At 41.7% G+C, this 22849-nt stretch overlaps 1 protein-coding gene across 3 annotated transcripts in view; it reads left to right on the plus strand.

The window, feature by feature from the left end:
- Positions 1–2544: 2544 nt before the first annotated feature.
- grik2 (glutamate receptor, ionotropic, kainate 2) overlaps positions 2545–22849 on the plus strand; it is a 214937-nt gene continuing 194632 nt past the window's right edge. For all 3 annotated transcript variants that reach the window (XM_026369948.1, XM_026369946.1, XM_026369947.1), the window contains exon 1: positions 2545–2662. In XM_026369948.1, coding sequence (XP_026225733.1) covers positions 2545–2662 — 118 coding nt within the window. The remainder of the gene's footprint in view (positions 2663–22849) is intronic.

The following is a 22849-nucleotide window of genomic DNA, read 5'->3' on the forward strand; positions in this document are numbered from 1 at the left end:
CAGAGAACACCGCTACGCGCCTCACCGGCGAGGTTTGAAGTTCGTCCGCCAGTTTACTGGGGTAAAGTTGCTTCTCACCTGCGCCCTGAGAACCTAAAGAACATTTAAACGTGTCAGAAATGGGCTCTGACATGTGCTTTAATAAGCCTCGGAGGGACGTGACCTCCCGTGTCTTTGATCGACCTCTATTTGGAGACGCCTGTCACCTTTTCGGTTTTCCTCCTCCTCCTTCTTTTCCTCCTCGGGCTGATGCCTTTCACTGTTTGTGGCTTTGAAAACCATTATGGGGCTCGTTAAATGCCCGCCACGGTCTGCTTTATAAATGATCCGCAGATAACGTCCTCTAGTTTACGGTGGGGGGGGGGCTGGTTCGGAACCGGCGGAGACGAGCCGCGCGTTAAATCCCACAGCTGATAAGTACATCAGCTTTAAATCAACTTTACCATCACGCAGCACTGGACGCGCCGCGCTCAGCCTGATTAAAAGCCCTGTTCAGATGCACAAAGGGCCATTTGTTGGGCTGTAGTTCTATCTGTAAAAGGAGCTGGTGCCAGCTGTGCTTTCCACTGCCAACAGGCTCTGGAAGCACCTTTCTATATTCTAGGTTTCCCCCTGCTACTGTATCTAACTGTGGCTCTGTCTAATTAATATTAGTTTCCTTCTTATTTGTCTTCTTTGTTAATTAAAACAGGCCTAAGTGAGGAGAGACAACCCCCCCCCCCCCATTATAATATGTTAGTCACATATAAGCTCAGAAAAACAAATAAAAAAAGTATTTTCAACAGTGAGAAATCAACTTGTAAGTTCAGCTGACTGTCGTCCAGTCTTCATTTAGTCTCAGCTCATCTACTATAGCTAGGTCCAGTTATTTATCATTATTTCAACTTCCACGTCGCTTCATTTCATTCTTTCTAAAACGTTGGACAGTCTGGGGGGTGGGGGTGAAACAAACTGATCCCCGCCGCTGTCCGTGGTGCTGAAACCCCCTCAGTGCAGAGGCTGCTTGGGAGACACAGCCTGTGTCCGTGCTGCTGACAGCTCCTCATAAGCAAACAGCAAATGTTAAAACATGTGTAGTTGAACATCTGAGTCTTTTTCTATTTTTAAAATCATTTTTTAAATCTGACACTTTATCACGGCTCCGTGTTTTAATTGTAACGTTCATTTAGTGTTGAGATGTGCTTTAGAAGCCACTCTTCTTTTAATCTGTGCGTGTTTAAATCGTTTTAAATGAAGTAAAAAACAAAACAAAACGATGCATCCGATTAAACAGCCAGACCTGCACTGAACAATTACACAGCTCCTAATAAAACAGTCAGTGTGGATTCTCTGTCTGGAGATCCACGCAGGTGGAAAATGTTTCCTGTAATTCTTTTTGTAAATAAGTTAGAGGCCACAGTGCAGCCTGTGGGGGGGGACACTGGGTAGAAACCCCTCTGTCGGACTCACACATGCACTTCACATGTGCCGCTGAGGATTCTTATTTAACAGGCTGCACAGAAAAGTAGAAAGTAGAGAAAAGTAATCATTTCAAAAGAAAGAACACGAGCACTGGGATCCAGCAGGGGCTATTCATCATGTGGAGTGTTCGCTGACAGCTTTGGTTCACGGAGCTCTCACACGAGTCCGAGCTTGACTGACTCCGATCAAACGCGGCCGATCTCTTTTCAAATTCATAGACTGGCTTTTATTCGGCTGTTGCGCGGCTCCGCTGAACCAGACCGAGGCGAAAATCAGAGGAACAACCGGAGAGCGGCGGCAGGTTGACCGGAGGGTGGGGGTGGTGGTGGTGGGTGGTGGGGGGGCTGACACGGCATCAGGGACAGAGAAGGCAGGAAAAAAAAAAAAAAAAAAAAGGAATTATGAGGTAGGTGGGGGAGCTCAGGGGTGGCAGGGCGAAGTGTGGTCAGCAGAAGCCCGGTCCACCGTGCGCGCTCCGCCGCTACCAGTGCTGGCTCGACGTCAGATGCTGTGCGGCAGTGCAGCAGGAGGAGCTCGGTGTGGCGAGGCTGCTGAGACCGCCGCTTCGCTCGCTCGCACTCTCACTTGGTCACGCTGGATCTCTAGAAGCCTCCCCAGCTCTCGCCGTCTCGCTCACCCACCCTCACCCTCCCCACCACCACCACCACCACCACCACCACCTCTCTCTCCAACCTTTTGCCTGTGTCTTTCAGCAGATGGATTTCTTCAAGCTCTGCCCAGTGTAACATGGATGTCCCGCCACCCCCACCACCACCACCTCCACCATCATCTTTCTCAGCTGAGTCGGAGGGCTGCTTCTCCTTGGCGCAGTGAGCTGGACACGCAGTGCTTCTTTTTCTTTTTCTTCTTCTTCTTCTTCTTCTTCTTCTTCTTGTTTTTTTTTTTTTTTTTTTTTGCCAAATGGATGTGGAGAAGCCCTAGCGTCACCCAGTCCGCCAGTGGTGATCATGCCGTGATCTTGCAGCCGCCTTACTTCACGTAAAAGGGGTGAAAGAGAAAAACAAAAAGATCTGGGGAATATATCGATTCAGGGAGTAAAATCCTGTGCACCACACAAGCACCATGAAGATTACCTCCCTCCTGATGTTTAATGCCAGATTCAGGTGCACCATCAGGCTTCTACTGCTGCTTTTACACTCTGTGGGATATTCTCATGGGATGCCGCATGTGTTGAGATTTGGTGAGCTACTGCTTTTTTCTTTTTCTCTCTCTTTCATGTAGCCCTAAAAGTTTGACGGGTGTCTTTCCCCTATCCCCACCACTCTTCCTCCCTTCTCTCACTTGTGGAAAAATAGCTGAAGTTGCTCTTCTGAGTGTTATTCGCAGTGTAACGAGGGGTTTTCAGGCAGCAAGAGACTAATGAATGCAAAGAGTTGGCACAGATGTGCACTACTGGTAGGGTACTGCCAAAAACTGCTATTGATATAATATAATACACAGGGAAGAGAGACTGGACAGTAGGTCCAATAACTTGTTGCTGTGTGTGGAAGTTGGACAACATGTCCCAGTCCTGTGTGTTTAGTGGTGACATCTGTTTTCTGAAGGATCTTGGACCGTGATTTCCTAAAGTAGAGCTCTAATGTGCAAACAGACATATTTCAGCACCACCCGGCCGTCCAGTGTGTTTGTTGTAACACGTTGCGGCTACAGTGTGCGAGACTGCAACACAAGTCCACATGGTTTTTTTTACCGGTTGCGTCATTTCATCAAATGGAAATATCCCACATGTCTCATGAGCAACAGAAGGCCCAGTCGGGCCTGTATAACTTAGTGCTGGGGTCAGCGGTTGCTGTGTTTAAGACTTGCATCAGCAAGTCAGCGGGAAGAAGATGAAACAGTGCAGAAAGACAACGTTTGATTACACGTGTTTATCAATGATACTTCTAAATCACACACACAGAAACCACAGCACACACACACACACACACACACACACACACACACACTGAAATGGACAAATTCCTTTTTTGCTGAACAATCCAGTCGTTTTTGTTTGGTGTGAATCGGAGGAGATGGAGCACACTGTCTGTAATTAAATCCACATTTCCACAAATATCCATTTCATTAATTCATAAATGCAAATTGATGAGGTGCTGATTGATTTTTCTGCTGATGGAGCTGCAGGCTTTGATTCCGATTCACAGGCATCTGAGATGAGCGTGGATGGAAATTCAGTGAACCTCTTGCCTGCTGTGTGTCAGTCAAGTCGTGCTCACTTCACATTACCGTGACTCGTGCCCGACTAAGAGTCTTTCAACAAGAGAATAAACACCCTGTACCCGATTACAGCCCATCATATCATCACAGTCTCTATAGCTCCCCAGCAAAAGAGGCCCGTACTTGACAACAGCAGCAGCAGCATCAGAAGGCTGAATCTGTCCATTCCTCTTTGATCAGCTACCTGCCACTCAGGTATTGACAGGTCTGTTCAGCAGGCACCTGTAACGTGTGATGTTATTTCTAATGATCATGCTGTGTGACCGATTTCAGTTTAAGATGTGGAAACATTCATCAGGAGCAAGGAGACAATTGTATCAGCTGAATGTGATTGTAGTTATATATTAGTCTGAGCTGTGCAGTGAGAACACTGATCCAAATATAAATAAGTATAAATGTTAAAGGAGCATAACACAAATTCAGTAGTGCACTGAGGCAGTAGGGGTGTAGATATACTGGCTTTAGTATGGATCTGCCTCTGGAAACACAGAGTCCTTCACTTCACATGACGCAACTCAGCAAGGTCTTTCACGAAATCCTCCCATCCTGGAAAAAGTGTCAGTGTCACCACATCCCCCAGGCTGTACCCAGAAAACAACAAATTCAACCACAGATGACATCATCATCATCACCAGATCATAAAACTGATGTGTAACAATGAATTAATTAGATTTAATGACTTTGACTAGAACATTCTTGACTGTGGAGCAGCTAAACCACGCATACATATCTGCAAAGTTTAGTTTTAGACATCAACAATACTTAACTCCCACATGTACATGTGAGCTGGGAGGAAATATGTTCCAGTGAGATCAAGGACCATTTTTTTTTAAATAGGAGCAAGAGCCTCACAACATTAGCTCCAGTACATCTTTACACCTCGTCTTGTCCACTGTCAAACCTGCACACACACACACACACACACACACACACACACACACACTGACTTTTCTCAGCTTCTCTTTATAAATTCAGCTATTCCAAAGTTTTTTTTTGAACCTTCCTTTTTAAGCAGCCAATCTTCAAAACAGCAGCTTGCAAATGATTTGGCTTCTTTAGTGAACGGATGAATTAGCCAAGAGTGGCGCATAAGAAAAAAAAAAAAAAACGGGATTTTCATTTTGAAATTTGAGAGAAACAGCTCAGCATGAGGATGTCACAGGTGTTGTTTTTAAATCAATCTGACCGGGGGTGAAAAAAATAAAATAAAGTTTTTCAGATTCTGAGAATGAGTATTAAAAAATCCCAAAAAAACATTTGGAGCATATATCTTAGTGGTTCAGATTATTTTTAATAATTAGATGGAGGCAGCGGAACAGATGGTTCTGATAGTGTGGCTGTTCTGCTGTTTAGATTTAACCACTGCAATATGCGACCTGCAGCTCTGGAGCTCTGACCTCAGCCTGCAGGGTCTGATGAAATGTCCCAGAATCCTTTGAGAAGTTCCATTGCAGACAGGTGAAGTCAGGAAGTGAAATGACTTGTGTGGAGGAGAAGTCGTACTCAGGGTCACTTCACAGGGATGCAGCACAACGTATTTCACATCTTCACCGCGCTGCATGAGCTGCTGGTGTCAAGCAGATGAAAAGCAGCATAATCAAAAAAAGTGTACAACACAGAGGAGGTATGGGAAGGCAGGGATCAAACACTACATTTCTCAGCACTGCTACAGAGTCATGGACGCCCACGGGGCTCCTCACAGCTTTTTTTTTGTGTCTGTTTATACTGGTACTTTATGTCTTTGTGATCTTGAGAGTGAAGAGATTGAATTAGGTGTGTTGGCGCCGGCTACCGTTGTCGGTATTAATATGAAGGTCAGCATCTAATGGGGCAGGCGAGCTAAATGTTGCAGGTCATGGCTAGAAAAACTCGCTCTTTAGAAAAACAACTCACTGATCTGGCCTGTCAATAACTGAAGAGGAACGTTGACATTATCCTCCAGCCCCTGGCCCCCGCCTCGCTGATGACTTGGCAAATGCGAGCTGCTTGGAAACAACGCAGGTCGCTGCGCACTGGGGCGTTAGGTGTGAAGCGGGAGGGGGCGATCTCAGCTTCTTTCAATAAACAAGTTAATTTCCCTGATATCTTTTGATATGATTTTCAATTCATCAATGTCGCCGGAGGTGCTTCCTGAACAGACAGCTGGGAAGTGATTAGAATGAACAGAGTGGATTAAACCATGACTGAAAACGGACTTTATTTCTCCTTTCTGAGTGATATTGAGTAAAAGCTAGTGTCCAGCTGTTTTAGGAAATGACTGAGCCTATTTGAATAATGAAACTTTCAGTGATGGAACATGAACTTTAAACACCTAATCTGTAAAACTAATTCACAAACTGAATGTGTCTGGTGCATACAGTGTGAGCAAACTGCCACCTCTCAATCCAGTCCAGATAACTGAGAGGCACTAAATGATCATCAGGTCATAGACATGTCAAAATGTACCATTTGAATCCAGCACATGTTACAGTATCCTCATTAGTTTACAGTAAGTTTCCTTACCTCTCTAGTGTTGCTGCACAGTCAACTGTGTTCAGAAGAGACTCAGATGCTCCAAATGACAACAATAATCCTCATATTTCATGTTTGGACGGCCTCACTTGCTGGTTGCCCATAATGTTTACTGCTTGTGTTGTCACACTTCCTAAATTTGTGATGCCACAGGGGAGGTAACACTGCTTGCAAAACACTCCTGCTTGTCTTTCTACGACAGCTTTTCCACGACACAAACAGCTTTTCGCAGTCGGCTTTGTTCACAGAACATCCAGCTCGACACAAATGCAGCATCACTCGAACGACGAAGAGCCAACGAGTACAGTAGATACCTAATACTGTAAATATACACTTTTCAGGCAGCAGATAAATGAAAATGAGCTGTAACCATACAGGTCCCTACTGCAGTGTGAGTGTATTGATGTGCTGAGTTTAAATGGTATCTTTGATTCAGCTGTTGTTTCCCCTGGTGGGTATTAAAGACATCGCACATAACATACTACTGAAGTAAGAGATGACATTTTCTACACAATCAATAGTCATGATGTCAGAAATAATATTAATCATAACAATAATAAACAAGAAAAGAAGTCGAGATTGAAAAAGGACGCAGGTAATGGATTATGAATTGTCGTCCAGCCACAAAGGCATCCGCACATGAAAGGAGAGCGGCTCATTTCTATACAGTGTTTGGCAGAAAAGGCTCTGTGGTTGAACATGATTATAATATGAATCCAAGCAGCGTGTTAAAGATTCAACGGGGATGGTGATAAAAGCCCTCAGGGGTACTAAACGGAACTGCTGAGATATAGCACACAATGAAAAAACCAACTATGCACAAGGCAGACGATGCTGTTACATCTCAGACTGGAGAATTAGCTAAACATGGGAGAAAATGTGATCACTGGCTAACATAAGACTGTTTCTGCCATTCCTTTACCGTGTGTGTATATTTATTGCATCCGAATTTCCCCTCTAAACTGTATTGAACATGCAAACATATTTATTAAGCAGTCTGCAGTGAAACTGCTGTGATGTGAAATAAAAACAACCTTTGCTGCACAACAGACCACACCATCCTGCCTCGATCTGTCAGCCATCTGTGGCTCCATATTATCCATTTTGCTTCTGTCAAATTAACAAACACTGAGATTCCATTTGAATACTTTATTGGAACGGACAAAAACAACAGAGGATTCTGTGTCCACAACAACATTTAATATATGATTTATAACACATCATACAGCAGAGCTACCGTCATGTTTTAACAGACAATAAAAACCAATGACAGCCAGCACTGAACCAGTCATGAGGGTAAATAGAACTACAGCCATGTCAAGTTAGGTTGACACGCATAGCAAACAGTGTAGGAACAGCAGCCACAATTCACTGGCGGCAGCACGTGTGCTAATGTTTGGTCCACAGCAGCCATGCACACCAATACCTCAGGAATTAGAGGTAGATAAAAAAAGAAAAACATATGACTGCAAGTGCAAAGGAAAAGTCGAGTGACAGCATCACTGAAGAAGACATTTCAACAGACACAGCTGAGGCTCAAAAGCTGAGGAGATGCTTCAAAAGACGGGTCAGAGGAATTCTGTAGCGTGGAGATATTTTGTCTTTAAAGTCCAAGAGAAGCAGAGTGGTGCTGCATGTTACCACGAGGACTTTTTTTTACCATCTGAAGCATGCACAATGTAAGACTGCACAGTGATACCAACAACATCAGACCACAGAGTCCACTTTATTCAGTGCCACAGAAAGAGACAGAGTGATATCACAAACCCAGTGTCAACTTGCAGTCATGTATGTTGCATTTAAGCAGCTGAATTAACCTTATGATGTCTTATGATGGGAACTTTAACCTTGACAGACATTGGGATTTGGTTTATGTGATATATATACTGTATATAATAGAAATCAGCAGCAGCATTAGTGAAGTTTCCCATGTGAAAGGGCCCCTCATTGTCTTACAATCTCGAACCATATGCAAACTATTCCAGCACCTAATCGTGACTGTTGAATATAATGCTGAACTCAGGATGCACTCATGCAGCAGGCAGAGCCGGATCCTCCTGCTCAAATTTTTCACTCATTTGTTTACTAGCTCTACATCTTTCCTCGTTGAATTAGCAAGCTGAATCAGAAGTGTTGGAAGTCAAGGTTATTCAGAGTTAGCATCGCAGCTATCATTTCAGTTAGAAGCATGCTGATTGAACTGCACCTCAATCGAAAAAAGCTAATCGGACTTGATGGGACTGCGCTAAGGAGGCAGATTTCTTCTAAAGTGGATAGCAATTTGCTGCACTGCACTTTTTTTTTTGGATGGGTAATAGTTATTTGATGTTTGACAAACCAGTGTAAGAACAGGACAAAACAAATGATTTTAAACTGAGAACAACCTTCAAGATGAAAAAGCCTTTTTATCTGGATAGTCTAGTGGGCTGACGGATCACGGCTGTGGCCTACCTGCAGTAGAGGTCGTTTGGCAAGACCTCCTTACGCTTAACCTGCCTTTACCTTGTACCTCACTTGTAAGACGCTTTGGATAAAAGTGTCGGTCAAATGACTGAATGTAAAAAAAGAGTAAATGTAAAGCCTTGGGCTGTTGTAGATTGATGGAAGACTTCAACAACCTATTTTAATCTTTATTTATTTCAAATCCCAAGCTGAAAAATGATCATCCATGATCACACTTATTGTTGCCGGCTCTGTAATGTGACGGATGTGGAGTTTGGTCTAAAAATTGGTCTCACTTTCCAGCACATGAGACAATGTGCTTCTATACAAAACCAATAATGCTGAGCAAAGGGCTTTTATATATTTAGACTGAAATCCACTGCTGTTCTCCTTCAGGTGTCTTTGTGTTCATTATACCCTCCTGCACTGTAAATGTACTTTATATGCTCTGCCATCAGCATTTCTTCCACAAGTGCTCTGCCAGATAGGTATTCCACTCAAAATGGTACAGTATATAACAGGTATTGTAAAACATGTTTATGTATTTGCCTGTAACTTGATTAACAGCGCTGTCAGACAAAGGCAAACGCTGCTTTTTGATATTCAGTGAAGGACCTCAGTACATCCTCTATCTGTTGCCAAAGCATTCAGCTGACATCTCTGGATTGTGTGTACTGCCACACAATCAAATGCAGTATTTTTAATGCAGTGAATTAGTGGCATGTGATTGGATCACTGCCATGTGGAAAAATATGGGCCCTTCATATAAATCATTAGCACTGTGCCCTTGCATTGGCAAGGCTTGATAGCCACCCCGGCAAATGTCCTCTATAGTCAACCCTCAAAGACTTGTACTGTTCACCAAGATAAGGCTGTGAGACAGAGAGAACCACTGCTGCTTCTCCATAGATAAACTTTAGGAAAGTAAAGATATGATTCATTAAAACTTGGAATGGTGATTAGTTTAACGGATGGATGGTTGGACATTTGTAATCTGAGACATTTTGTGTACAGTTGACAATTTGTCCTTCCGGCTGAGGGAATGTCACTTGTCTGTCTTTGTAAGAGTTCACATTCTTTGGGGAGTGAAGACTGATGCTCATGGCCAGCTATACATTAGAATATGTTATTTCCCGGGTAAATTCAGATCTTTAGGAAGGACATCAGTATTCAACGTACCATTTTATGCATGCGTTGAGAAATGTGGACCTGATGTCTGGTCAGTAGCTGCTAGAAGATTTAGCATATAGCTGGAAGTTTTGAGTTCTGATAACTGGATTTTTTTTATGTTCAAAATGTTTCATTACTCATCAAAGTGGCTTCTTTAGCTTGAGCAAAATTGGTTTTGTTCCTCTTTGGCCTGAATATCACAAAGTGTAGGACCAGGCCTTCCTGGTCTTAGTCTTCTTGGGGTTATTGGGGGCTTCTTTTCTTGTTTGTTCCACACTTTTCGCTGGTGGTTCTAGTCGCTTCTTCAGTCTGAGGAAAGTTGGTAGGATTCCACACATTTATCCTCCAGAGGAGTTTTGTTCCTTCACTTCCTAGGAGGTGTGTAATGTTGTTTTATGTTGATATTTACCTGTGGGTTTCCGTAGAACAACAGTTCTGCTCAAGTGGAAGATGTTCTTCACAGAGAGACAAAGGCAGTGAATTTCCCTTTTTTCACATCTAGGAGAACCTGGTTTGAGCCAGTAGTCATGTCTGCTGAGATAGAAAGAAGTTTGGCAGTTTCACAGAATGGCAACACTCATTGTATCATCCTTCATTGAGGGCAACTCAAGCATATAATGTGTCAGTGACTCTTTTTGTGCCTTTGGCAGCAGAGAACATGTTCTACCATGGCAGTACTTCCACTTCACTTGTTCTTTTAGTTTATGATGATTTCCTCCTTTACTGGCCTTATTTAAACAGCTATAGAGTGCATGCTCGTGTTTTACAAGGTGGAGGGTCCTGAGTAGTTTCTTTTAAAAGATAAAGATAAAACATTGTCTGTCTTATCAGTGGTAATAGGGATTCAACTCATATGTTAACCTCTAAATTTACATTGCTATTCATTTTTCATAGTTATAATAATGCATTATTACATTGTTATGAGCAGAACAATACAACTATGGATTGAAATTGATATTTTTGATGATTGATGATTATCAAAAGCAGCATAGCAACCATGGCTACTGTAACAGCTCAAACAACTCACCCAAGCCTTGACAACAGACAGACTCTGATCCTGCTGGATTGACATTTGATCTCCGGGAACCACAAGGTCCAGTTGAGGCATGCTAGAAGAAATTCCAATGGAAGGTGCCCAGGTACATGAACATTAACATGGAGTCACCCTCCTCCCACCCAAGCAACGTGAGTGGCAAAGGCTGTTTGTCTAACTGGGGTTTTGTCACTCACATCAAGAATAGAGACAGTCACCCCATTGTTAATTCACCACCTGAATCCTCTTTGGTCTAGGACCTAGACCAAAGAGGATTCATCAAAAACAGAAACCCCGAAGACTGTTCAATCAACTGTTCACAACAAAAACAGCCCCAAACCATAAGTGTTTCATTACAATTTTATAAACTAAACTGGCCATTTCTATTTAGCACCCTGCTCACATTTGGCTTCGCAGAGTCATTCATCCACTGGATCAACACACTATACACCTCACCCAGGGCCACACAACCAGGGGAACCAGACAAGGATGACCACTCTCTTCATCTCTGTGAGCCTTTTTTAAAGAACCACTAGCAGCAGCCATTACACAAAACATCCAAATTAAAGCAATCCAGTACACAAACGTAAAACTTAAATGTAGTCTTTGTGCAGATATTATTACATATTATTACACCTACAGGACCCCCACATCTCACTACAGGAAACATTTAAAATTATTAATTCATTTTCCCACAAACTCTAACTACATTATAAACTTGACGCCTGAGATGCTGCAGAACAGGAATCCCTCCTTTCATTTCATATTGGCAACATTAAATACCTAGGCATAAGTGTTTCCCCCAGGCTGTCAGAGTTATTCAGTCTCTACTACACTCCTCTTTTAAAAAAGATAGACGATGATCTTTGGACGTTGGACAAACTTTCACTCAAATTGAACAAATCAAAACGAAAATGAAAATCCTGCCTCAGATAAACTACCTGTTTTTAATGCTTCCCACAGCCCCAACAAACAACTGGTTTCAATGACTAGAGTCACTAACATCTCACTTCTACTGGAAAAACAAAAAACCTAGAATTTCACTGTCAACAAAAATCACAAGGCAGCCTTGAAGCCCTCAACTTCCAACACTCTTTCCTAGCAACACAATTACAATACTTAGTCAAATGAATCCAAAAAGATAATTACAACAGCTCATGGATAGATTCAGAGCAAATTTTTCAGTCACAGATCTCGCTTTCATGCCACAATCATTCACAAAATAAACTATTTCTTCAACTCTGACAGGCTGGTGGAAAGCTCAAGATCACCAATTCAACAATTCAAGCTCACCAATTCAACACTAACTTACAAACTTACAAACATTACAAGCACAAACAAATCTAAATCTCTAGATCTCTATAAAATCATATCAAATACAGACATAGTAACAGCAGTCCCTATAACAAAATGGAAAAAAGGTCTCACTCCGACTTTTGGATAGAAGTTTGTGATAAATTGTTTGTATGACGAGAAACACCAGTTTACAACTAATACAACACAAGACAATACACAGAACCCACCTTACACAAAGTAAAATAGAATTAACCAACACCGACATCTGTTCACGATGCACCTTGGGTAGTACCGACGATTACTTCCACACCAACTGGGCCTGCAAACCAGTTCTTTCCCTCTGGGCAGCTGTGACAGAGTTCTTACATCCTACATCACCATCCCCATGTTGGCTTAGATCACCAACGCTGCTCATCTCCCAGTTAAATATAGAAATTCACTATTCATTTCTTTACCTATCACCAAAAAAAATGTATTATCTTCTTATAGAACACATACTCATAGGGAAAAGCTTTTACTACAGCATTGAACCCTTTCTGAAATTCTTTTCCTCAATCTCCCTATTCTTTTTTTCATCTGCCATCACTATAGTTGCAATTATTGAATTGTTGTTATAATCCTCCCCTTCTTCCCTTCTGCCCCCTTTATTATCATTATTATTATTATTACTGCATGCATGCCCCCCCCTTTTTCCGTTTTTCCAATGGCACCCAATACCCCAATGCAAACAGACACACCTTACACACTGCGCATGTCCTGTCTTTTTTTCTAACAAAAAGGAAAGGAAATTAGTAACAGTTGGTAAAAAAAGTCAACTCACCTTCTTCCTCTAGAGCTTATTGTGATTACTACCTTTCACCACATTAGCAGGTTTTTGCCTCATCTCTTCGATGTACCGCACATGCACATGAGCGTATTGTTCAGGTTTTCTAAGTCTAAGCAGGACTCTTCATGCGTGCAGGGATTTTTAGCCACATGTTGAAGTGTCGCTGGACGCTTCAGCAAAGAAGTTGACTGTCCAGATTTTCCAGAAGGGATTAGTATTGTATAAATTATTATTATCGACGACTATACCCAGTATTTTTATAATAAAAGAATATTATGCACATGCAAACATAAGAATTGTTTCTGCTGTCTGTCATACTGAAAATATCCTTTGGAAAAAAGGACACACGCTGTAAAGTGTAGGACAGGAAATGACTCACCACACTGCTCTGGTCCTCTCTGCCATGTTATCTACATGTCTATTCATATCTGTGTTATTCTCCTCGCTGTTTTTACAAGTCATGAGAAAAAGAAATATTTTGCTTAAATTACTTTATTTGCCTTAGTGCTGCCAGTCTGAATTATCAGCCTTCTTAAATTGAGTTTAGCAGTGGTGGCTTTGTGAGCATTACACTGTGTCTTGGCCCACAGCCAACACACTGCTGGTAAATATATTTAAATCAGTGCAAAGCTGCTTAAAATATTCATATTTCACTCATTGCTAGTTTATAGAAATTTGAACCTATCTCCGGCTGGTAAAATCAGTTACATGGATAAAATATACATATATCATTTTACATTTTAGAGGAACAAAGAAAGTGGGATTTGGTTAGAGGTGGTGAGACGTTGAGCTCCTGTGAGCAGTATGTGTTTTTCTGATATGGCTGGATTTAGATGCTCTGTCTCTCCCGGCTGTGAGAGGCAGGAGAATGCATGCCATGTTCCTCTCAGTACAACCACACATGAAGACCATTAATTTGCCACATAAAAAGATTATTCTGAAAACAGTTTCTCTGCATTCTGCCGCCAGCTTGAAACAGAAAGTCTGTGCCCGCTGTTGGCTTTGCCAATAAGGCAAGAATGTGGATGTAATTAGCTGAGTTTTAGATGCTGACTGAGCAGGAGGTGACTTACAGAACCATGTGGAGTAACACTGATGGAGACGCACTGTTCCAGCTGAAATGGAAGACACTGAGGACATACGTGACCAGATCCATTCCCTGTATCACTGTGACAGTAATACGAGCTAGGACTTCTCGTGACACACTGTCCTCTGCTCCTTTTCATCTTTGTCCTACACTTCAGCCTCTGTGTGCTAACCACTGCCTCCTGGTGCCCTGGCTAAAATTAGGATACATTTTCCATATGCTCCATTTTGTATGTTTTCTAGTGACCTCTGGAAGTCTTATGACTGTTCTCAATTCACACAAGGACAGAGAAGATTTAAAATGTATTTTCCATGTTTACAATGCAAGACATTGTGTGAACAGCAACTTAGCAGGAGCTGACAGAAGGACTTTCTGAATCCAACCCAGTCTACAAACCCAATTTTTTGGAGTGGACTAAATCACCAGGTGGATTGTGAATATACTAATGCGGTTTATTTTTTTCAATGAAGCAAATGCTAAAATTATTAATGGAACGAGTCATTAGGAGGTGGTGGGGTGGACGGTGGGTGCACATTGTGCACAAATGTCACACCACAGACCCAAGATCAAATACACAGTGTGTGGTTAGGTTTAGGCATGAAAAGGTTTGTTTATGTTTTTCCTATATTAAGATTTTATAAGATAAGATATAAAAAAAAATTTTCCTGCCACAATATTTGATCTTGCAGAACGTCCATTGTCTGGAGATATGCATGTATCAGTATAACAGGATTTGCCATTTATGTTCATTTTCAACATGTCATCAAATTTGCAGTAGAAAATGTAATTTGGATGCTAAATATGTTCCCTACAAAACATAAGTGGTTTTTGAAATTTGTTGTAGTATGGTAAATGTGATCTTAGGAAAGAGAGTTGGTGATGACAATGATGATGATGATGACAATGATTTATGATAATTTACTGTCTCATCATTTTCCAAACAGTTATCTGATATTTAGTTGGTAATTACTGGGTATATTTCCATTAAAGCCCTGGAGAATTGAAAACAAGACAATAAGCATTCCCTGCTAAAATTACAATCTTTTTATAGCTATTGAAAAGAAATATGTAGTAGACAATTAGAAATCTGTTCATAAACAATCATCAATATCCAAAGAAGTTATTGTATCATCAGAGAGAAAATGTTCCACGTAGAGTCGCTTTATTTTCACAGTCATGTTTGATATGTTTGCACGTGTATCTGCTCAGTTTATGTTCTCTGCTTAAAAGTTACGTTTAAAGTTGGCACCATTGATTGGCTCAGTAATTTGGTCCAAACTAAAAGCTCAACAACTACTGGATGGCTTGTCATGAGCTTTTTGTCCAGACATTAGGTTTCTTTTTTTGGGGATCAAGGATGACTTTGGTGAAGCCTTGTCTTTCCCTCTAGCGGCAGTTTAAGGTTTAAAAGCTACATGTAAAACTTCAACTCAACTTGACTTGCTCATCATGTAGGACAGACGCTGCGCTCGACTTCAATGCAATTACAGCCCATTGAACCTAAATGGTTCATCTGTTTTCATCGTAGTCATCGTCAGGAGAACAAACAATTGACTTAAGACCTTACCTTAACTGTTGACCACATGGTAAACTGAAAATTCACATAGCCATGCACACAGACTGCACAACTGTGTGTAAAAGCAATTCTATGGATCTATATTATGGCTGCCAGAGGGGGCATTCCATCACCTGAAAGTCCAATTATCCCAACTGAGCTCTCCAGATGTCTCTGTCTTCCCTTCTGCTGCCTGGAAGACAGGTGTTTGGAGACCAGAGCTGTATATTTTGTAAGTAAAAGGCTCTGATTGAGAATGGCAGGGAAGCCTCCTAGTCAATAACTCATTTGGAAAGGGTTATGAATTAGAATGATCTTGCTGAGGGGAAGGTAGACTCCAGCTTATATCTTGCTCCGAGTCGCTAAAGAAACTGGAATAATAATCCTGCAGGAAAATCGATGGCAGAATGCAGCGCCACGGGGATAAATACCTGCACAGGCCCCTGTCTGCACCATACAACTCTTATCTGTCAATCGTGTGAATTTCTGCTGATACACCATAAATCCAATTCCCTTAAATGTCATGTTAAAATTTCAGGCCATTTAGATTGGCCTGTGGATAGAGGGGGACTGCTTCCTTCTCCTAGGGCCTAGGATTATATGTCAATAATGTCCTCAGTGCCAGCAAGGTTCTTTCATTAGCTTGTATTTAAATTGAAGTGTCATCCATATTATGAGAGCCTGCTCCACGTCTAAGTGTCTGCGCAGTGTTTGTGTGCATATGTGTGTGTTTGCTGCTGGTACAACAGTCGGGCACTTTCTCATCTCTTAACCTTAAAAGAGTCATCAGATCAGTTCATCAAGTCAAAGAATGATGTGTTGGGAGAGTGTATGGAGTGGCAGAGATGCAGCATGGTGGAGGTTACACAGGCCATCCCTAAATGTCTTAGTGTTTTAACAACGCACTAAAAGGTTTAGTGACAGCTTCGAACATAACTACAAGTGATAGATTTACATCATTAAAAAATACCTTACTGATCTCAAGTGAAAATTATGAAGAACACACACATTGTCTCAGTGTCTTGTCCAAGGACACTTCAGTATTTGGACAGGAGGAGCTGGGGGTCAAACTGCTAAACCTGTGATCGGTAGAACACCTGCTTTACATCTTAGCAATTACTTTGGTGAGAAATCTTATTTTAACAGAACCATCCCTCCTTCAGCTACACCGCTGCAGAGTGTTCGTGGTGGGCTGCAGCTGACAGAGTGACAGGCAGGGTACACACAGGACAGGCTGCCTGCCAATCACATGGATGACACTCAGCCATACACAGCTTTGGCCAGCAGGTTTGAACTCGGAACACACTGGCAGGCAGGCAACATCGCTAACCACTGCACCACCGTGCTGCCCACTGATAGAAGCAAAGCTATGGAAATACATCTGCCCGTGGAGGTTTTCTAAACCTGATCACTTACTGTAACTTACAGTACTGTCAGACACTGGAGACTGAGTAAAGAATGGGCTGTTTAAATGCATTAAAACTGTTGCAGAACCGGGACCCTCTGGTTGCTTTTGTCTTCCAGCTTAAGTAGCCAACAACACACTGTCATGTTCCTAGGTCAGTGGAGCATTTGGTATGTATCCCTTTGGGCTGCACTCTCTGTTTGTGGCAGATCTGGGTTATAGGTTGAATAATTCCAAAGCCTAGTTGTTTCCCTTAAGCTGCTTTGATGCTACATCACACAAAGATTCAGGACCATGATTTGAATTTTTTTTTTTTCTCACATTACTATAACGCTTGAACAGACAGGACACAGTGTTTCTGAACATCCACATCTGTCTGGCTTGTTATTCTCCTCATTTATTTGTAAAGACTGTGCGGTTGTTAAATGCCAAATTAAGTTTTGGAATGATATCGCACAATTACATCCTAACAAAACAGAAATGAGCTTTTGGAATGATAGGGCTCTCACTATTGCGAACAGTGATTTGGTTTAAAAGGATTTAGCCCATCAGAGGTTCACTGTAACATCTAGTCTGTTTGTGCACCATGACACATGCACATGTTTAGGTGACATGATACGAATTCCAGCCAAAGACAAATTGCAGCAGTGCTCCAACAAAGGGCAGAAAAGAACACATTTCCCACTAATAAACAAGGGTGTAAAAAGTGCAGGACTGAAAATACCTAAAAACAGCTTTGCAAATAATTTATGAGGAGGGGAATGTATTCAGTATGTTGGTTAGACCTGAAGGATACACACACTGCATTTCGGTGAGTAACGCTGAATATAAATCTTTTGTTTGTTTACAAGTAAAATGCCACAGGGCACCTTTAAGTGCACACAAATCATATACATTACATTATTTGAGCTTTTTCTAGAGCATATCAAGCTTCAGGTTTCAGGCAGAGTCCCTAACCTTCCACAGCCGTTGGTGTTGGCTCATTTCAGAACATCCTAAACGGAGACTTGCTGTACGGCAGCTAATCCATTCCAGGGAACAGTTTGTCACCTTTAAAACTCTCGAATAACACAAGAATGATCTGGATCTGTGTCTGGAGCTGGACCGGCAGCACAGCCGTCTCTCTGAGTGACCTTCAGTGAATCACCAAATAAGGCTTTTGAAATGTTCTTCACACACACACATACACACACACACATTGTGGGGGATGCTGGTCCTCATAAGAAAGATGTCATACAGCACAGACTGGATATATTGTGTACTTTCAACATATGTCTGTCTGTGTATCTAAAATGTGATATGTCTGCCTGTATCGGTGGATCTTTGCTACAACAGCCAAGTGAAACCTGCATTCAGTGCTGTAATATTGCTGTCAGTAGGTGCAGTATAGGTGTCCCATACTAGTTTTTCAGTTCACCGAGTTCGTAGGGAGCATACAGTACAGCATCAACACCATACACACCATCCTGGTCTCATTAAATAGAACTAGTGTTTTTCATGAGCAGCTGAAATTACTCCTCATCAACTGTACACTTTATTTCTGCTTAACTAATATTGAAAACCCATAAATTATTAAAACGAAAGAAATTCATATAAATTATTATTATAAGTTTTGTTTAAAAAATAAAATGATTTACATTGTATGTTACTGGTCTTCAGTAAGAACAAATAGGCCTGTGCTGACACACACACACACACACAGCATTGTTAAGGGAGAACATAATGAGAGATGAACCAAAGCTGGTTGATAATTGGTTGAGAAGTGAAGATTGCACCAGTCTTAGCCTTTCAGAGTGTCATGTTGATTTTCCCACTGTGCATAGGGGACTACCTTGCATGAGGAAGTCAACTGAGAGAACTAGGCTTGTGATAAATGATCAGCAGTAGCTGTGTGAAATATGGTTCCATGGAATGTTTGTACCAGCAACAGAAAACTACCAGCGGTGTATTACAGTGGGACAACGTCTTCACATAGTGTTTAGACACAAACCTTAGACGGGAAAAGGTGGGGGTTTATGGTTTTTAAGTCTTTTCTGCAGGAGACCAGAGTCCAGAGCAAAACAACTTGAGGTTGTTATGTAAGTGATGCGTGTAAAATTAAAGGAGGAATTTATTTGAACCCTGGTGCTGCTCATATTTTTATTATTCAGCCGGTGTTAGTGGACCTGCTGCATTTGTGTCTTTTTTAATCCAACACAATCAAACAATTGTGTGTTAAAAACTAGATGTTTACTTCATCTTTATAAGAAGTAATAGAAACAGTGTATGTGGTTAATATTTGCTCTTTACCTTTTCTATTTGGGATAGAGTATGAGCAAACAAAGACTGGTTCCCGCCAGAGGGCAGAGGGTAAAATGTGTGAGAACGTGAGAGCAGACAGGTGTTGGTGCTTCAATTTTGCAACAACGTTTTGGCCCTGGTGTGCAGGAGCGAAACACAAAACTCACACTGTCTCTCTCTCTCTCTCTCTCTCTCTCTCACACACACACACACACACACACACATGCACATACTAACAGCAGGTCCATAGTGGAGAGCGACACGGGACCATTGAACCCAAACGTCCTGTATGTGATATAAATGGTTAGGAGGGGTTGCATGAGTGTGCAACGAAAAAAGTGTTCTGACATATGTTCTTCACAGAAAATGAGAAAATGATAGGAAAATGGTTCCCACAGACTCACAGGCCATACAAGAGTTAAGCCAAACCACTAAAGTTTTATCAAACATGTTGAACACCTAACCCTAACCCCAACCACGTATAGTGCGTATTCAGTGCAGCAGGCTTCTGGCCCTTTGCTCAGTGACTGTACACCAGCACATGGCTGTCCTCCGAGTGCAGATAAAGTTGTTCCATCGGATAAAACGTGTCACACACTGCTGACTGGAGAATAAAGAAACACTTCAGGCGCTTCTTAGAAGTGCTGCGACATCACAACCAGCAGGATCACTGGTGGTGGGTGGGTGTTTTATTTGCATTTACGCAGGCTTTGTGTGTGTTTGCATGTGTGCTTTATCCTGCTGTTATCGACACTGTTTGAAACGTTTCAAACACATTTTCCCTTTGTGCTTTGTGTCTTTTTTCCTCTTTTTGCCAGCTTTCCCCTCTTGAACTGTGATTCTGTCCTTTGTAGCTGTGAGGGTAAACCTGTGCATCTCTATACCACCACCACCACCACCAGCTCACTGGAACGTCTGATTGCCTGCTACGGTTTTGACATGTGTTTGTGCGCGGCTGTGGGCTTGCAATGGGAGAGTGGGAACTGCTTAAGATTTCCCAAGATGTCTTGGTCAGGCATCATTGCTTTCAGAGCAATCTCTACTTAAAAATAGAGGAAATGGGGGGGGGGGAGAGGAAGAAAAGTAGAGAGAAAAGAGTGTGTGCATCCTTGTGTGTGATGGAGAGAGCAGGAGAAATGGAGAGAGAGCGAGGAGATGGGATGAAGGTCAGCTGGGAAAAATTTACACAAAAATATGAAGACACTTTAGGGAGAGGAGGGCGAATAAATAAAGAATGTTTCCTTTAAATTAAAGATGACTGTAAACGGCAGTGAGGATAGGGACCTCACACTCACTTCATCTGGTCAACAAAACACTTCGCCTGTTGGGACTCAGCCGTAGTTGGGTTTTTTTTCAGCGCACAGTTCACCTAGTGCATCGTTTTTCTTTAATTTGATCATTTATATCTTCATGCTTCATCTGTAGCACAAATGCTCATCGTCAACAAAACATCTTGAGATCATCAGAACATTGATTTAACTTGCCTAGCCTATTGAAAACAGGTATAAAAACAAGCACAATGCGAGAAAAGGGATGAACAGTCAGATTCTGAACTTGTGTGGTAGAGAATATAGCATAAAATTTCAAATGATTAGCAACATGTGTGAAAATCCATTCTTGAATGTATAATCTGCTCAGTATGATCACAATCTGATCTACTGGTCACCGGGCACCACAGGGGTTGAGAGCTTTGCTCTAAGCCACTGGGGCAAGTGGTGCTCCTTCACCCTGCTGTCGCTGAAGCAGCTGTCTCACCACTCGTCACTGGGAGGAAATATATTCTTCAAGACAAGAGGAAGTGGATGGCTTAAAGTTTGGAAGGAATTTGAAAACCAACATGATCTCAATTGGATTTCAGTTGCTTATAATGGTTTACCAGTGGACAGACATTGTGAGCTCTATTATTCTCCAGCAGCCCCCCCCCCCCTGTGCTGAACGTCGCTCTCCGTGACCGCTGCCATACTGTACATTTTTCCTGTTTTTCTCTTTTAGTCTGTTCGGCTCCTCCACATCATCACTTCAAAGGCTTTCCAACTTTCTTTTCACAACTTTTAGGGGCTAGAGAGGAAGTGCTGCTGGAAGTGCATTATAATACCCTGAGCTGCAGATCTGCTCACCAGTTTCCACTTACATTCACACTCTAGTTCCACATTTTGCTGACAGATCACTGAATGTATAGAATAATAAAAAAAAAAAAACTGTTGGTCATAGCTATGACTGGATTTGCTGTAAGTCAGTGATTTAAGTAAATCTCTAAATATACTGTAAATAATATTTACACTAGAATTGGCAAATTTAAGCATGTATCCAATTATTTGAATGAGGGAAGGTTGTTCAACAGTAAAGTATTCGGAAAAGGTCTAATTTAACAAGCAAGCAGGCCATTTCCCTGTGGGGTTTACAATTACCCTAATTGAAAAAGCTGGACATGGATTGAAACTGGCAGCCTGATTAATGGACTCTTACACGCGTCTATAGAAACCTCTGTTCAGTACTTTCACACATGAATAGGTTCAGGATAGGTCTGTGTATGTATTTGATGTTTAACTGGCAGTTGTTGATATATGAAACGTATTTCATATCTTTTTTACGACTCCATATGTTGGAGATTTCAGTTTACAGTCTAGGTTTGGTTATAGTGTTTTTCCTCATGTAGGTTATCATCAGTTGATTCATGTTTAATACAACAGCAAAGTCATAATTGTGTTTATGTATCTGAATAGATGTTAATGGTTTTGGTGACCTTTAAATCAGCTCTAAAAAACTCAGAAACTGGTGTTAATGGTTTTCCTGCTGTTTTTAAATCTTATGTTGTCTTTATTTAATGGCTCTAAGAGAAAATTCTTAAACATGATGATGATGAAAACAGGCAGATATATGGATCCATTGATGTTATTGATTTCTCCTGCTGTGCCTACCTAGGGTGGTGAAAAGTGAAAGCAGAAAGCTCACAGTGACACAGTGAGCTGGATCAGTCTTTACAAATACCAGAGTAAATGGCCTGAAACACAGAAATCTCAGGAGATTTGTGTCATTTCACCAGTCTTTGGAGATTACACTTCATTAAGCGCACAAGAGGAAAAAAAAAAAACAGACTTGCAGAGTAAAAGAAAAGCAGGGGTCTGGAGATGACATGGGTCTGTGAGTCTCTGGTGTGGTGGTAGTCTGTGGATAGGTGCTGGGGTAATTAGGACTTTAGCTTACATAGTAAACGAAGCCTTTGTCGAACTTTTCTTACTGAATGGTATGTTTACAAAATTGGAGCTTGTCTTTGAATATGTCGATCGAGGGGATGGGTGCTTTCTTTCTATTCATGAAATCCACTATGATCTGTTTTGTCTTGATGATGTTGAGAACCAGGTGAATGCCCCAACATCACTCACAGATGTTGCAGCTCTTCCTTGCAGACCGTCTTTTTGCTGGTTCACATCAGGCCAAAAAAGACGGTATCATCAGCAAATTCAACAGTAGCGCTGTGAATGAGGCTGCAGTCATGTGTAAGGAGAGTGAAGAGGATTGGACTCGGCACCTCGACCTCTGGGGCT

This window comes from Anabas testudineus, chromosome 16, assembly GCF_900324465.2.
Source record: "Anabas testudineus chromosome 16, fAnaTes1.2, whole genome shotgun sequence".
In the NCBI taxonomy this organism is placed as follows: Eukaryota; Metazoa; Chordata; class Actinopteri; order Anabantiformes; family Anabantidae; genus Anabas; species Anabas testudineus.